Source organism: Myiozetetes cayanensis, unplaced genomic scaffold (assembly GCF_022539395.1).
Source record: "Myiozetetes cayanensis isolate MyiCay16 unplaced genomic scaffold, myiCay2020 scf2-11, whole genome shotgun sequence".
Taxonomy (NCBI): domain Eukaryota; kingdom Metazoa; phylum Chordata; class Aves; order Passeriformes; family Tyrannidae; genus Myiozetetes; species Myiozetetes cayanensis.
In genome coordinates, this window is record NW_026087411.1 from 27,117,379 (window position 1) to 27,134,582 (window position 17,204).

At 42.9% G+C, this 17,204-nt stretch overlaps 1 protein-coding gene across 3 annotated transcripts in view; it reads left to right on the forward strand.

The window, feature by feature from the left end:
• The window catches only part of RHOQ (ras homolog family member Q), a 22,182-nt gene continuing 4,978 nt past the window's right edge, over positions 1-17,204 (forward strand). The window contains exons 1-4 of one of the 3 annotated variants that reach the window (XM_050314952.1): positions 1-311; positions 456-514; positions 15,516-15,680; positions 16,442-16,537. In XM_050314952.1, the coding sequence (XP_050170909.1) occupies positions 170-311; positions 456-514; positions 15,516-15,680; positions 16,442-16,537 (462 nt within the window). In that variant the 5' untranslated portion in view covers positions 1-169. The remainder of the gene's footprint in view (positions 312-455; positions 515-15,515; positions 15,681-16,441; positions 16,538-17,204) is intronic. The other 2 variants (XM_050314950.1, XM_050314953.1) reach the window with 2 other exon arrangements.

Genomic DNA, 17,204 nt, shown 5'->3' on the forward strand with positions numbered 1-17,204 from the left:
CGCGGCCGGGGGAAGGCGGCTCCCGCCGGGCCCAGCGCGGCGGCGGATGGCGGGGGGGCCGCGCCCGGCGGGGGCCGGCGGGGGCGCCCGCTGAGCGGCGGCGGCGGCGATGCCGAGGGGCCCGGCTTGGCGGGGCGCGCCCGCGGGGCCATGAGGGCGGGCTCCGGCCATGGCCCATGGCAGCGCGGCGGTCATGCTGAAGTGCGTGGTGGTGGGGGACGGCGCCGTGGGCAAGACGTGCCTGCTGATGAGCTACGCCAACGACGCCTTCCCCGAGGAGTACGTGCCCACCGTGTTCGACCACTACGCAGGTGAGCGGGCGGGGGGCTGCGGCTGCCGCCCCGGCTCCCCCCTCCCTCCTGACTCCATCCTCCGGCCTGGCCCTGCCGGGGGGTTGGGAGGGGGTCGGCCGGGGGCTGCCCCCCCTCACCCGCTGTGTTTCTCCCCTCTCGCAGTCAGCGTCACCGTCGGGGGCAAGCAGTACCTGCTGGGGCTGTACGACACCGCCGGCCAGGTGAGTGCCGAGCGCTGCCCGCGGGCCCCCCGGCCCCGTCCCCCCGCCCGGCGGCGGTCCCGGCCATCCCCGAAGTTATTCGCAGGGCTGCGGTCCGAGCTGGGCGGTTCGGAGCCGGGTTGGCGGGGGGGGGGATTGATAAAATGCAGATTTAAAAGAAAACCATCGATCCAACCCTGGTTCCCGAGGGCGGGCAGGCGGAGACGGGCTTTATTTTTAGCGGTGCTGGGACCGGGGCGCCGCGGCATCGCCCGGCGGGGGCGGAGGGATGCCCTGCGCCTGGAGGGCACTGCTCCGTGCCGGGGCATCGGCCCCGGCCAGCCCCCTCCCCTGGGGTGCCGACCCTCGGCCGGCCTTCAGCTGGGAAAACATGCCCCGTTCCGCACACAGGGAACGCGCTGCCTCGGCCGCCTCGGGTCGGATGAAGAGCCAGGCTGCCGCAGCTTGCCTTGTTTGTGCTTTACAGCGCTCAAATAGCTATAAAGAGTTGTTCAAACTAAAGGTGGAAAATAATAACGTGGGAAAAAATGTCTCAGCCACTGCCTTTGAGATAACCTGGGTTTCTTTTGCTGTCCCAAACAATTCAAGTGATTCATTTGGTTAAGATTACAGCCGGTTGTGAAAGATGCTGTGATGTCAGCATGGCTCTTAAGTAACTTTAATGATGGATAAAATGCTGGATGTGTGGAGGGATCACTGGTGTAGTGGTTTCTAAAGGGCTCCATGATTCAAGTCACCTCTTTGTTAGCTTAACTTGCATGGCACCAGCCGCGGGCCGAGCATGGTCTTCTCCGGGGTTAGAGTACTTCCAGCTTTCTGGGGGTGCCTTATTGGAAACAGTTTGTGAAGGGCCTGACCTAAGGAGGTGTGGAGTATATATGGAAATGCTGCATGGGTTTCTGTAAAGTTGTGTATTCCTTATATTAAAACTTCTTCTTGCAGCATGAGCATGTGCTTTGGTCTCACATGACCTCAGACATGCTTCCTTGTTGTAAAGAGCAACTAGTAAGATAATCTCACTGAACTCGCATAGGCTGAAGCGGTAATTTTTAACCATGTTATTCCTATACTTAATTGAACAACTGCTGCCTGAATCAGTGTACCCTTTTAGATCTGTATATAGCCTTAGGTAAGGGAATCAGCATTTGAATGGTCTTTTATATCTTTGTTAGGCTTGAAATCACTAATATAATTAATTCCATGAGGACTGTAGGAAACAGCCCCATTTCCCAAAAGCTGATACCCTGAAGGGTGAGACTCTTCCCACAAAGACTGACTTCATGGTTGTCATCTCACTAACATAAACACAAACTAGTCAAATTTATGCCAACTGAGTGCATTTCTTGTTACTGTCATAGTCCTGTTTTTCAGTAGTAATTGGTTCAAAACACGGCTTGTAAAATGTTGCTTAAGCAGGTTACAAAATGAGGATTTAGCGCTCAGAGAGAGAAAGCATTTGGTTAACATGCAACTAATTTTCTTTTTTTTTAATAACGAGCATTGGAAAGTGTGAAAGTGACCCTAGCACTACTGTACATATGCATAGTGTATTTGGGGATGCCGTCTCAAACTGCTAGTGCTGGGCTTGTTGCTGTTAATGAGCGTATGTGTTGTTAGCTCTGTGTTACCTTAACTAAGCTGGTTTTGTGGTATCCCACTCTGTGTGAATGTGCTCAGTACAAACCCAGGTGACCCTTGGCCTCCTCAAAAGTTAGGAGGGTAAACTGGCCAGTTTACAACAAACAGCAAGTGAAGGTGTTCCTGTTATACTATGAAAATCTTGTCAGTGTGAAGTTGTATATCCAGAGGTGTAAAAAGTTGAGGTAAGCTTTTTTTCCAGTTTCTGAAAAGCTGGAGTCTTCAGTTTGAATTACAGAGCAGTTTTTGAGGTACTTAGGAACAGATCTTGCTGGCCTGATTCAGAGGAGCCTCAGCTCATGTAGGGTGTTTTAATGAGGCTACTTAACAGATATATCTGGTCTTGGCAAAACTCTCCTTTTAGTCAGACCTGTGGTGCTAATAAAATCTTTACCACTATGCCCATCCCACTTCAGCATGTTTGGGGAACTGGTGGACATCTGAGGCTGCCAGTCCAGCAACTTCATTCAGCTAAAGGTTGCTTTGTCAGAGAGTGAGCTGAAAGCCTGTCTTCTTTTGTGCAATAACAGAAAGCTTACTTTAAAGCTTAAACATATATAGTAAAGAGCAGAAAAGACATGAGTTGATGATGCCTTCTCTGTGGTGGGGAAACAGCATGCTGCATCTGGTACATGCCTGCTGCCCAGAGTCGGGATTTCTGTGCCAGCATACATCAGTGCTTTTATTTCTAGTTCTGTCACCCCCAAATTGTTTTACTGTAAAATACTGGCCCGATAGTATAATCTTATTAAAACTTGGCAGTGTGTGATCACTGTGGTATCTGAGCAGTTCACGGTCTTCAACGTGTTTATACTCCCAGCTGTGGACAGAGTATAGGTACAGTCTGCAGATCTCAGTTCAGGGGGAAGAGGAGTGAGGGGGTAAATGAAGGTTTAAACAGTGACTTACTCCAAATCCATGCATGAAGTCCACAGCAGAGCGAAGATTAAAGACCTTTTGGTTCATAGCTGATGTACAGTAGGCTCATCACCCTGAAATACTGACTTATCAGTGTGTGGGTCTCTTTAACTTGCGTGGTTGTGTATTTAGCAACTTGTGACAGACTTTGCTTTGGCAGAGGAGTTGCAAGCTTTTGAGTTCACCCAGTACTCATTTCTAGCTTGCTTCTCCATAACACACACAGGATCACATGTAGTAACTATAACGATGACATAAGGCCTCATATCTTTGTGAGTTTAAAGTACGTTGAAAACAAGTCTATTAAAATCCCATTTTTTCCTAGTTATACATAGCAGAGAAAAATGCCACTAGTGGTTCACAAAGTTCAGTTTATACACAGGCCCTTGGGTGTGTGTGAGTTCAAGGCAGCTTTTCTCTGGCTGAAAATACTGAGGCCCTGGTTCAGCAGAAAATAGCCAGTACAGCTGCTGAGCGGTGGAGGCTCTCAGAGCCTGTTCGGATTTGCAGCTGTGAAGGCAGCCTCCCATGTCAAGGAGACACGTGGGAATTTGGTGCCATTCCTCCAGCAATTCCTTCCAGAGGTGGAGCCAGCAGCTCCTTTTAGCCTTCTGATTGCACTGTGTGGGCTTAAAATGGGTCTTGGTTTCTGCAGGAAGATGAGATCTGTGGAACCTACCTACATTAAAGACCTGCACCAGTGCACTGAAGTTTAAATGTGAGGTGCTTGTGATACTGATGCTTGGATGCCTTTGGCTTTGTAGTTACCTGTTTTGCTCTGGGAGATTGTGTCTCAATACTTCCCTTCACTGAGCAGGGCTATGTGGCATAATCAGCTTGGGATGAGAATCACAGCTTAATGAGGGGTCTGTTAAGATCACCACATTTGAGTGCTTTTGAATTGGTGACAACTGATTATCATTTTGATCTTCCATGATACCAGAAGTAATACTGCCAGCTCTCGTGATATTAACACTTCTGGAGAAATGTCTGTAAGCACTAACAAAGAAGTGTGCTGTGTGTCCCCTTGCCATGTCCCAGATGATTGGGATAAATGGGAGGACACACAGCAGTTGCCTTTTGGGGATTTTGAAGGCTGTTGTTTAAAATGTCTGTTGGGGTCCATCCTCCTGCCAATCGCTTTTGCTGTCAATTTTCATTCATAGTGTCCCTTTCCTCCAGTAGGTGCTGACCACATACAGGTGGAAGTCTTGCTCTGCTGCTGTGAAGGATGGTTGGGACCTAGAGAGAGGATAGGGAGGTTGCAGTAGCAGAGCCTGTGTTGCTCCTGTTTCTGTGGGAAGAGAGATGCTGAGGCACAGAATGGCTGTTAGGTGCACGTTTGGCACGAAACAGCACCTGGGCAGTGCAGAGAGGGGTATGGGGAAACTTACTATGGTGCAGTGCCTTGTGTTCCTTGTCTTTTCACTTTTATATCTCTGCCTTAAAGGCCCTAATATATGGTCTGATAGAACGAAGCTCACAGTGCCTTCTCAACTGTCACCAAAACAGTACCACAAGATATGCTAAGCACAAGAGCACAACAGTCCACTTCTTGGTATGTCTCAGTTCAGGTACCGATGGTCACTCTGGTTGCAGCCACAGCCATCTTAATTCAGATACACTGATTTTTTCATTTTAACGGAAGTCCTGATGTTAAAAGCAAATTTTTTTAAAGTTGGTCAGGCTGCTGAAGTGTGTAAAGCTAGCTCAGGAAGTTCTGCATTCATGTCAAAACACATGGTTGTAAGTGTGAATGTGCCTGTGTATGAGGTGTGGTTATTAAATGGATGGTCACCAAACTCGCAGCAGTTGCTATAAATAAATAGCCGTAATCTTTAGACTCCTTGCTGGCTCTTTGTCTTGGCTTTGGTAGGTAGCCCTGAGCTAGCAGGTACCACTCTGGTATCCGACTGAGAGGAGAGGCAGGTGCTGATCATTTTGGCTGGTCTGTTGGGAAATAGAAATGCCCCTCCTCAGAGCACATTGCTCCTTCCGAGTTGCCCCTACCAGGCAGTCGTAGCGCCAAATGCCAGCCTGGAGCAAAGCAATCTCACACAATGCAAAGCCTGCCATCCTTTACTGCAGAGTTGTAAACACCAAGATCTCTAACGTGATTTTGGCAGGTCGTGACATGAGATATTAGCAATTAAGATCCTGTCCCCTTTCTGTTCCCCCTTGCGCCTCCCTCCTCCCACATGCATTTTCCCTCGCTCCCTTTACATGTCCCAGCCGAGCTGGCAGCTGGTGCTGGGAAGCTGCGAGCTCATGAGCTCACTCCCGGCTGGCGTGCTGGCCTATGAATAGCTCAGCCTCCGCTGAAGCTGCTCTGTGCCTCAGGATGTTGCCAGCCACGTAGATTTAACAACTGGATGTATGCAGATAAAATAAAAACATGCCTAGATGCTCCCTTTGGAATTAAGGTTTCTCAGTGTAAGAGGAGGAGAACTACCTGAGCTTCCAATCTCTGTCAGGAGTTCTCTAGACAAGGCTTTAAGCAAAGACAGGCTTTCCCTTTAAAAGGAAGGGGACTTGTACTTTCAGATTTGCTTTTAAAAATGGCCTTGCAACAATAATAATCCCAGTGTGAAGCTTGCATTCAAACGCCTCCTTGTGAGCTGTGACTCACGCTTTGAAAGCATCACAGCTTTCCTAGAAGGATAGGTAAGTGCTGCTATTGCCAGATGGGGAGTCACGGGATAGGAGATGTTGCTCTGAGTTCCCAGAAGCATCCATTGGATAGATGTTGGAAACTCAAGACAGTTATGTTTAATTTTCCAGAGTGCCAAAAGCCCCACAGCTTTTCTGAATAACGACACCAAAAATCAAATGTAAGGGATGAGTTTGAAAATGTAGATCCAGAATGTCTTTTCCACATTGACAGCAAATTAATGGCAGGCCAAAATAAAGAACCCAAAGCAAACCAAATTTGAGAGGTTTTCTGAAACTTCTACTGGCCTAGACAGACTCTCGCTAAACATTGCTTATGAGGCCAAGTAAAAAGCCCTTTTTCCTGGGTTAAGAGTCAGTGGATATCCTGTAGTTTGTGGTAAAGTGCTGCCTGAATTTTACTCATTTATAATTCCTTTGAGGTATAGTGGCATGTTTTGATGCTGTCCAAATATCACCAGCTAAAAAGGCAACACTGAACACAAGGAATTGTTACTGCTCTTCCAGCACAATGTTACTCTTACTTCCTACTTCATTTTAAGTTGATGTGTGCACCTGCACCGAGTTCAGTCTCATATAATCTACAGCTGAACTGCAGAAGGCAGGAGTGATGGAATGGGACAACTGGGTAAGGTGGCATGAGCTGATGGAGTTTTTCTGAAAGAGAATGTATAAGACCATGGGAATTTTCATCAGGCTCACAGTCAGACTTCTCAGTTGAAATCTGTTCCCTTTGCAAAGAGCTCTTCATATTTTGGTAAATAAGTATAAAAAATGCATAGTTTTCATTTATAGCCTGACTTCTGATTCAGCTTCCAAACTACATCTTATAACAAACTAAATTTGTATTTTGACTAGAGTACTGCCTCCACAGCACTGACCTGCAGTGTAAAAGGGCTTATAGTGTGTTGGGGTGTGATCCAAAGCTCTGTGCTAGCAGGTACCCTGATTGCTGATTTCAGTAAGCTTTGTTCCAGTTCCTTTATTGAGAACACATGGACAAAGCAGACATAAAACTCACTCCAGCAATACCAAGGTCTTGTCAGTCCCAGGCATTCAAAATGATGAGTCAGCTATTCCTATCTGCAGACACTGCTACCTAAAAACCCCTACAAAATCATAATGGTTTTTGCCCTTTGCTGCATGTGGGTTTTCTTTAAACCTTTGGGCTTCATGTATTCAAGTTTTCTCTGTATCTGTGGGGTAATAGAAACTTATCTTTCATTTAAAAGGTGAAAAGGATGTGATTTTTCTTCACAAGACTCCAGGAAACTGGGCTTTAAGAAATAACATAAAGCACACTGATTCCAAGTCCTGCAGTTCTATTCTGAATTACAAACTCCAACATCACTAAAATGGATGCTTTGAGACAGAATCATAGAATGTTAAGGGATTGGAATGGACCTTAAAAATCGTCTAGTCCCAATCTCCGCAGGGACAGCTCCCACTAGACCAGGCCTTAGCTAACCTGGCTTTTCAGGACTTCAGGACTTTTTTTTAAACCTCCAAATTAGCAGTTAAATTTGTAACAAAACTGCCCCTCCTTTAATGAGAAAAAAATGCAAAATGAGGGCAGAGAAGAGGGGAACTGTATCTTTTTACTGCTCTGTTCTGTAGTTTTATAAGCAGTCTGTTGGATTGGTGACTAGATAAGTCGTGTTCAGAAAAATGTGGCTGGGTGCTACATGACACTTTCAGCAGTTCTGGAGAGGTTGTGTCATTTGACATGTTAGCAGCTACTGTCCCCAGTCTGTTTTAATCCTGCTCTGTGCTACATCCGTGCTGTGGCACGTGTGCAATAATTCTTTGCTATGGCTGGTACTCGCTGGTTTGCATATAAAAATGCAGGTGGCAGCATTATTCTCCAGAGGAAAGGAACATCTGTCAGCATCCTAGGTGTGTATATTGCTTGAGATGAATAAAACACAGACTGAGAGTGCCTCAGGCAGGTTGCGCTCTAAATTGGATGTAGTCATGAATGCTTAAAGACAATCAGTAGGACTTAATGCTGGTTCCTTGTTGGTCTGAGTTCCAGTTGGATTCAGTGTTGGAGACAATAAGGGATGGATGCCAGGTGTGACCTGGGATGCAACTTTAGTTATGACCGACAGATAGCCCAGCCACAGGCAGTGAGATGGCTTACAAACTCCTCACTTGAGAAAGAAAAGCTGTAGGCAGTTTTTCAATGGCCTCAACATCTGCTGCAGTGTTTTACCACGTTCTTCAGTGGAAGCTGTTAGCCCTGACAAACTGGGACTTGACATAAAATGAGGTGCAGAAGCGTCTTAGCAACTCCTGTAATTCCAAAAGCCCTTTCACTGTGATGTGTTTATTCAATGTGCGCATGATGGCACTGGTACTCTGACACTGGTGTTCTCCTGAGAAATTGTGTGATGTGGAATTAATCTCAAGGAGTCAGTGTGAAGCTGTAGTCTTCTGTCTTACAAAGATGTTGCTCATCTCTGGACCGAAGAACACGCTTTTGTAAAAAGTGAAACGGAATGGGACACCTCACTGATCAGTGTTTCTTTTCTGATCAGGATTTATATATGTAGTATATATATATATCATATCATACATGTCTGATATGATATGGATAATTGTATTAAACCAACTGCAATCCATGGGCAGTTTTGCCTGGGAGAACAGGTCATATTCTTTGAAAATAAAGTGAAAGAACCCGTCTTTCCAAAGAGCAGGTTCTGCAGAGGATCTGACCAGATCTCCTGTTTCATTTTTTTCCTTTGACTGCCTATATCTGAAAGAATGGGAAATCCTGATTGTTCGTGGCTGCAGTCACCACAACTGGGGTGAATTCCTTTCCTGGGGAAAATGGGTGGAAAGAGTGCTGTTCATAAGCTTACTGACAGTGGGAAGGGAACTGGGATAGGAGCACACCATAGCCTTGAGATTTCTCATGAGCAAGGAGTGAAAGGGTCTGTCCATGGCAGTTAATCTGCCACAAGCAACTGTTTTAAGTGAAGGTGTTTAAGTGAAACTGTGCTTGCCGGTACTGCTGGCAGTCAGTTGAATCCATGTTCTGTTGTTACAGATGCTAAAATAATAAGCCTTATGGAGAAAAGGCAGCAACTTCCACTTTCAGAAAACCACGAAGAAGCCAGCAAGTTGAAGTTCTTGTAGTGATGAAGAGGAGGGAGAGAGAATGCTGTTGAGACCATCTAGGAAAATAGTTTAGCATTACCACATGGCAAGATGTAGGATTTGGACAGTATTGAACCATACATTAAGACTAGGATCAAATCTGATCACTTAAAGGCCTTTTTGTGTATAATTAAAGAAATATTCTGTCCTGTGTCTAATGCTCTAAAATCCATCATACTAGGCTCCATCTTCCAGCTAGTTATTTCTCTGTATACAGAAAAGCTTTTCAGACATGTGAGCAGTTGCACAGTTCTCAAATATGCCAGAAGGAAAGTTTTGTAAAAAAAAAAAAAAAAAAAAAATCCTAATTCACAAACCCTGGGCTTTTTCAATGTATAATTCATATGTCCTTTGAACAGTCCTCTTCACAGGAATTCAGAAATGGATTTAGATCAGCTTACTTCATTTTTAGAATACAATGGAAGAGCACTTACCCTGCATTCCTGAAGCCTTTTCTATAAATTAAAAATAGATGCTGGGCCTAAATCAGCAGCTTTTTGCACTCCCTGAGAAACCTGTGAGCAAGCCACAACAGGACAATTCTGCTTTCTTTAGCAATGCCAGCTGTATCCTCAGAAGCCTGAGAAGAGACAGAGGGTCTGTAGTGCACTTTTCCCCTGCAGCCAGGAAATAATCACTGCCATCTCATTTTGCGTGTTCAAAAGCCAGGGGCTACAGATGAAAAATGAAATGCAGTGATCAGTGTAACAGAGGTTGGGTTGCAGGACTGGACAAGCAGACATTTTACGGCAATGCTGTGTCAGTCCAAATTGCAACTTTCTGCCAAATGGTCCTGCATTAGTGGTGCCTTGTGAGCCATAGTGCCAGGAAACCAGCATCCTGGGGGACGCCCCACCCTCTTTCCTTGCAAAGGGTTACAGAGTTACACAGCCCAGACTGAAAAAAAAAAAAAGGAGAGTGCTTTTTAGCCAGGGAAGCAATTTGTGCTTGGCATGGGGCAGTACAGGCCACTTCCCTCTCTCTCCTCCCCCACCAAGCATCTCGTAGAATCAGAAACCACAGGGTGATTCAGCGGGGTGAAGTCTGTTTCCTGGTGTGCTTTTGGAGTAGGCAGTTGCTTTCAGAGGCTTTGCCTGGTGCTTATGGCAAAGCTGCAGATCAGCCTTTACATCCAAACAATTTGGGGGAGATGGCAAGATGTGTCCAGGGGTAACTGTGAGCTGTTACTTAAGTCCCTGGTGTACATGTTATGTACAACAGTCGTTCCGGTTCATTTCTGAAGTTTTCCAGAATGTTACAGGGACCTTCTGAAACAGAAATTTATTTTCAGGGAGGGAAACTGAAAAATGAAGAAAGCTTTGAAATGCACTTCAAAAATTAAAGTTTGGCAATTCATATTGAGAGAGGAGTTCTGCCTGTTATTACCAAACCCTACTATGAAGTCAGTTAAAACTTGGGCTTTTAGCTGGGATTTTGCTCTGCAAAACTCTGCCTCACTGAGCCCTCTGAGCAGCAGTAGTGATTACCCTTTGCTGCTAGAGGTTGGATTCCTCTAGCAACTCTGCCTGATGCCTATTTTTGGCTTCCCCTCTAAAAACAGATGGTTGGGAGTGAGAACCTCCTCTTACGATTGCTGTTGTACGCTGTGAAAGCAACAGATGGTTGCTAACACAGAGATCATAAACCCAGAGTTTTTGAGCTCCGGATTTTCCTCCAGTGGTGCAAGCTTTATTTTGTTCCCTCCCATCGACTTTATGCCTCTCGGAATAGAAAAGAAATAGGATTATGCTTTTGTTTATAAGTGTATGTCAGTAGAACTGGAGGTGCATTGTTAAAATTTCGTTCCTAGGCTGCAAAACACATAAAATGATTCGCTGCTTTGGTTCCATCAGAGTACAAAACACCTAGTGTGGATTAAAACATGACACACCCTGGGCCCCTGCCTCAGTGTTACTGACATACCAGAACTTGTTTTTTCCTATTTGCTTAAAGACACTAGCCCCCATATTTGCAAGGAAATAAAAATCAAACAGATCTGTCTGACATCGTCTTTACTACCTGCGACGACAGATCTGAGAGGTGTGAATTTCCTCAAAGGTCTTGATCAAGAAGTGGGGAGGTATTGACTGCAAAGGTCTAATAGCCGTTCATCTCTCCAAATTGGATAGAGAGACCTTGATACCATTCCAGAGGAGAAGGCCTGTGGTCTCACATTACTGACAGAGGGGTAATGACTTCTGTCTCTGTCCCCATCACTTCAACCTGGGCCAGGAGGAGCATGATAACCATGAAACAGTGGAGCTATAGAGTCTCTAGTACGACAGAATTCCTGTATGCCTGCACCTCTCACTTCAGTTTTCTAATAAATATCAGGAAATAGTGCTTTTTGTGTGTCAAAAAGGTTATTCAGAAATAGTAATACTCCACTTTCTCTTAGTTTATGTTTTAAAAAGCATTCCACTGCACATAAGCTGTGTAACTCAAAGGAATGCTTTGCAAAGACTAATGTATTATGAAGCTAGCAAACCTCTACAGATGGGAAGATGCAAATAGAGAGAGGATAATGATTTGCTCAGGACTGTATATGTGTCAGTGGAGAGTTAGGAATATAGTTTGTGCGATTTTAGATGTGTCTCTCAGCTGATATCCATGGAACTGTGCAAAAGTCTTAGTTCAGAATCAAATTTATGACTTGAAATAGGGCACTGCATTCACTGCTTTTAGGCTGAACAAAACTCTTGAAATGAGGAAGAATATAATTCTGCAGAATTGCAATACCATTCTTCAGTCTGCATACAAAAAGTTTCTCAAGACCCATTTTTGAACAGGTAAATGTAGGAAATAGCCAGATTTTGGACATGTTAGAGCCAGTTCACTTCAACATTCAAAATACAATGAAAATCAGTGATTTGGTATTCAAGGACAAGGAAGTTGAAAATCTCAGGCAGATTATCAGGTACTGTAACATCAAAAAAGAGACCTAAAGGACAGATTTTAAGGAGGTAAGTTAAAGGCAATGCTAGACATACCTGCAGAATATCAAAACTGGAGTATATCAAAAGTAGGGTGATGTGACAATTTAAAAGTTTGAATTTCCATTGTATGGATTTCCATTCTCCACTCTTAAAAACAAAACAAAAAGCCCTGTTTGTAGTTGAGAAGCCAAGTCAAGTAATTACTTCCTCCATGTCATCTCCTTTTTCATGTGATGCATATTGGCAGCTCTTCTGGGTTTCCACAGGGATACTGTGTAAATGATGAACAGTCCTGCTGCAGTGTCATGTCTTTTATAGGGATCACAGCTTCATATAATGTTAGCTAAGTCAACATACTTGCATCCAATTTTGTTTAAACTTATTACATCCCTTGTATTTTCAGCATATCTTTGTATTCACCTGCTTCAGCAAACATAGAGCGATTTTTGTTTGAAGTTCAGAGTATGTTGGAGAACATGCCGTTTCACTATTATAGCCTGGAGTTTTTGAGACTTATAACTGATTATTTTGATCCTTAGAGGCTTTCTTGCCCACTTTATTCACATTCTTGAAATATTCCAGTTAAATTCTTTAAATATTTTTAATGCCTAAATATGTATGCAGTGTCTCCTCCAATTAGATTGTCTGATTAGTCTAACTGCCATACAGTGTGGCGTGTACATGCACTCGAATTGCAGTTTATCTTGACTGGCTAGTATAATTAATTTTGCCATTGCATTTAATTTTAGAATAAACTACATTTATTTCCCTTACACTAGATTCAGGAAATAAATTATAGTTGAAGCAATAAGATTTTTCCAGGCTTCTCTAATATTAAGTCTAAATTAATTTGGTATTTCAGATTCTTCTACCCAGTTCAGCAGTTATATAGGCCCAGTACATCACAGAAAGTTTACAGGTTTGATTGCTATTTCTGAGGGGGTTTTGGGAGGCAGAAGGAATCTTTAGGCACAAATGGCCTACTAGGTGTTGATAACATTTAAGCAGGGTCTCTCTCAGGAGGACCCAGGATCAGTCTAACCATGTGGTGGAAGGCTTTGTTAGAAGTATTTTCCACTATTAATATCAATATGAACCTAATGATCAGAGCACAAGCAAGGTTTAAAGGAGAGCCTGACAGCACCTGACAGGTTTCAAGCAGCAGGACTGGTAGGTATAGCCAAATTCTCTCATAATTTAAGAAAGCATAAATGTAGTGAAGTCACTGCTGCGAATACCACATACATCTTTAGCTGTGGGACACGATGTATCCAATCACATTGTACTTGCCTTCAGTTTAACTTCTTAATTACTCTGGAGGGACCCACAGCTTCCCCAGTGCAGATGGAACAGGGTATAAATCAGAAGGCACATAAGCAGATGCAGGAGCAGGAAAGGAGTTCAGATCTGAGATCGGCTTTAAGAAAATGATTAATATTTGCTATGAATAAAAGGTCCATCTGTAATTTGAAATGGATTAACTAAAGAGGTATTTTAAGGTTAATGGACTAACATAATTTCTGGTGACAGTGAAATGCTTTCTGCATTCTAGCATTTAGTGCAGACAGTATTCTAGTTACTGTAACCCAGATGTGAGATTTTTAGAAAATGTTGAGTGTAGTGATGGCAGCTCTTTGGTGGTAGGAACAAATTACAGGTTTAAACTAGATATTTTCTTTTAAAGAAATGTATTCAGTAATACACCCCACATATGATTTAGTAAAACTGAATTTGAGAGCAACTGACAGATTCTCCTGTGTGTCCTTGCACGGAGATTTTGTACTCCAGGGACCACTGTAATTTGCAGTTGGGAAGCTTCTTTTAGGATTTTGTTCTCCACCCCAGAAAAACATGAACAACAATGAGCAGGATCTAACTATATTCAGTAGGAAAAGTAAAATGTAAAATACATGCTTAAAAAAGAATTGAATGTTGAAGAGTTTCAACTTCTTGTGGTGTTCTTGAAGTTATTTCTGCTTTCTATGATGAATGTCCACAGATGTGGAAAAGACAGGGTTACTGTTTTTTTCCTTTGAATAAGGGCAGGAGCCTGACACTAGCCTGTGAATGTTGTTGTTTCACAGTGGTGCCTGTTACTGTGGTTGTGAAATTGGGAACCCACGTTAACAACTAAGCATGCTCTAGTTTATTGACAAACCCGTATACAAAACTAGCAGTAGAGCCTGTAGTCAAAATGGCACATGAGAATACTGATTCCAGTTCAGAACACTGTAAACAGGCACTGGAGAATACTGGTCAATGGTCACCTCCTTGCTAGTGCAGAATCTCTGCCTGTGCTTGTCTTTTCTCCAGTGCAGGATGACAGCCTTCTTCTCATAGCTGTTGACTTCTAAGTGGAAAGATGGGCCTAGCAAAAACTGTTCTGAGGAAGTTCTTACATGTTTTCTGAAATTCTAGTGACCACGTTTAAAACTTTACAATGAAGGGTTTTTTTAAGTGTGTGACTATAGGTTAATAATCTGGTAATGTGACTGTTGCCAAGGAAACAAAAATTTAATTTTCTGGCTCATTTCAAACATGGAGTTGAATTACATTTCTGTCTCTACATTTAATGAATAAATCGTTCCAATATTTGTGAGATTTAATTAAGATGGGGAGCTTACATGGGAAGGAGGGAGGCTGCTGCAGCAGCCATAACAAACGGATGTTTACTGTGGAAGAAAAGGCATAAATCCAGCATTTGACACTGTCTCTGCAATGCCTGGGCTCAGTCTTAGTTATCTGTTAAAAGAAACCCCAAAACCCAAGGTAGAAACGGTAAGGCATTGGTTCATTGCCAAAAACCAAAGGAAGCCTTGCAGAGAGAAGGTGGGGCATGTTCCCTTCTGATTTTAGCTAAAATAGATGGCAAAAATCCACTTTCTCTCTTGCTAGAGAGAATTCTGATTTACAATAGGGGTGATGCTCCTAGGTGCCTGTCTTGCCACAGTATTGTATGCCCTGGCAGTATGACTGGTGGCTCTAAATGCTGTGGCCCTAAATGACCCAAATAATAATCTTTTCACACTAACCCCTCCCCAAACAAAAGGCATTAATATTCCACTGATAGTCTTGATCCTGGATTTCTGTTCCTTGTGACCCTTTGCTGGGCTTGCTTATAGAAAGCACAGTTGACAAATATCCTACTGCACTGATCTCTAGCAACAGGATTGTAAAGCTTCTAAGAAATGAAATTCTTAGGAGGGCCTTAAATATCACCTCTGCATCTGATCCAAAATAGAACATTCAAGTGCATTAAATAGCCTTAATCTAGCCTAGGTTTGTATAAGCTCACCTAGATGGCTCTACAGCAGTCACATCTGCTTATTTCTCTACAAATAACTAACCTTTGATCTGCAAGTATATTTGAACCATAAGCCTGCTTTTTCAAGTGAAAACTTTTTAAAGGGTAGTCTTCTGTATATCCTCATACAGAAGAAAATTTCCATCACTATTAATACACTTTTTAAAATACTTAAATTCGCATACAGTTACCCTTATATGCAGATACTGCTCTAACAGTCACACAAACTAATCTGGAAAAGTTGGAATAATTCAGAAAGTTTGCCTCAACAACATTCATGAAATATTAATACAGTTTCTGAATATAACTTTTAAAATTAACAAAACACAGGCAACAATTTAATACTGCAGATAACAGAATTTTTCTTCCTTAGGAAGACTATGATCGTCTGAGACCTTTATCTTACCCTATGACCGATGTCTTCCTTATCTGCTTCTCAGTGGTAAACCCTGCTTCATTTCAAAATGTGAAGGAAGAGTGGGTACCGGAGTTGAAGGAATATGCACCTAATGTTCCATTTTTACTAGTAGGAACACAGGTATATCTGGTTCTGTTCTACTTTATTTAAACAATGAGGATTGTTGTATGGTGCCTTTTCTTAGGGCTGGAAGTTCAGGCCCAACAGGACCTGAGCAGCACCTCCTTCTGCCTTTGGAGCAACAACCTTTACAAGTCGAAGAAAAACCTAGATCTGTGTTGTTCTCTAATGAGCTATCTCCAATTTGTTTAAAAAAACCTTGTTATACCCATTGTAAACAGGGTGGCAAGATTGGCTGCATGTCTTCATCTGACTTTCTAAAAAGTCATGGGACTTACAGAACAAAATTGTCTGCTCATGCCCATGTTACTGGAGTTACTTGGGTCCACAACTGTTAAGTCATATGCAGTATTTGCTGAAGCAAAAGAGCAAGGGGAAAAGTGGAACACTTTCTTCTTGCTTCTTGTGGGCAGTGGACTGAGCTTCATTTACGAAGTGACCCACATGTTGGTATCATGTTTGGGTTAATCTTTCTGCCACCGCTGGATGAACATTTTGGTATTCTGAGATGATCACATCTAATTGAAGAGCTGAATTACAGAATAAATGTTAGTTCCTTCTGGATTAAAGGTAGTCACTCACATCTTAAATTTAGGGCTTTTGGATCAGGAACAGTCCATGATCTTAAACATGATATGACTCCCTTTTAATAGATGCAATACTCCTTTAAATAATTCTCTTTTTAAATGAGGGTGTCATATTGTCTGCTGACTTTTGTTTAAAAAAAAGTATTCCAACATGAATATAATCTTTCTTGCCAGATTGATCTTCGTGATGACCCAAAAACTCTGGCAAGACTGAATGACATGAAAGAGAAGCCCATATCTGTGGAGCAAGGACAGAAGTTAGCGAAAGAGGTAAACTGGATATTCCTAAATGAAACCAAATAACAAAGAACAAAAAACCCTCTATTTCCACTTGACTCCTTTTACCACTTTGCCCATTTCTTTTACCAGTCCATGTATGAAATCTTGCGACTGGTTACCAGCTGACAATATTTACTTATATTGCTGAATAGAGGTAACAAGCAGACCTGTGTAATTGCACTTCCCTGTTAGTAATAGTTCTGATTTTCTGCACAGACACCTGTAAAAGCTACATAAGATAATTAAAATCGCAGATTGGTTTGAGGTTAGAAGGGACCTCTTCTGCTCAAGCAAAATGTTAAAAGCATCTTTTAAAAATTATTTGAGAATATTATACTACCATTTTAACTACTATGTTAATGCCTATCAGGACACCTACTTAGAGAGTCTTATTTTTGAAACACAAATTGGTCATGTAATTCTTTTTTGCTGTTTAATTTTCAAACATACCTTAGGACCCCACTGCCAAAAGAGCTTATTTAATATGTTTCCTTTATAAACCAACCAACTTAAATACCTTCTAGATCTTCAGGCAAAAGACAAATCTTATTTTCTCCTATGGGCAATGCACATCAGTTATGCAAATAATTTTTCTAGATTGCAGCCAAATATTGTAATGTCACCATGGTGGGGGGGGGAAGCAGAAGTGCACAGATGG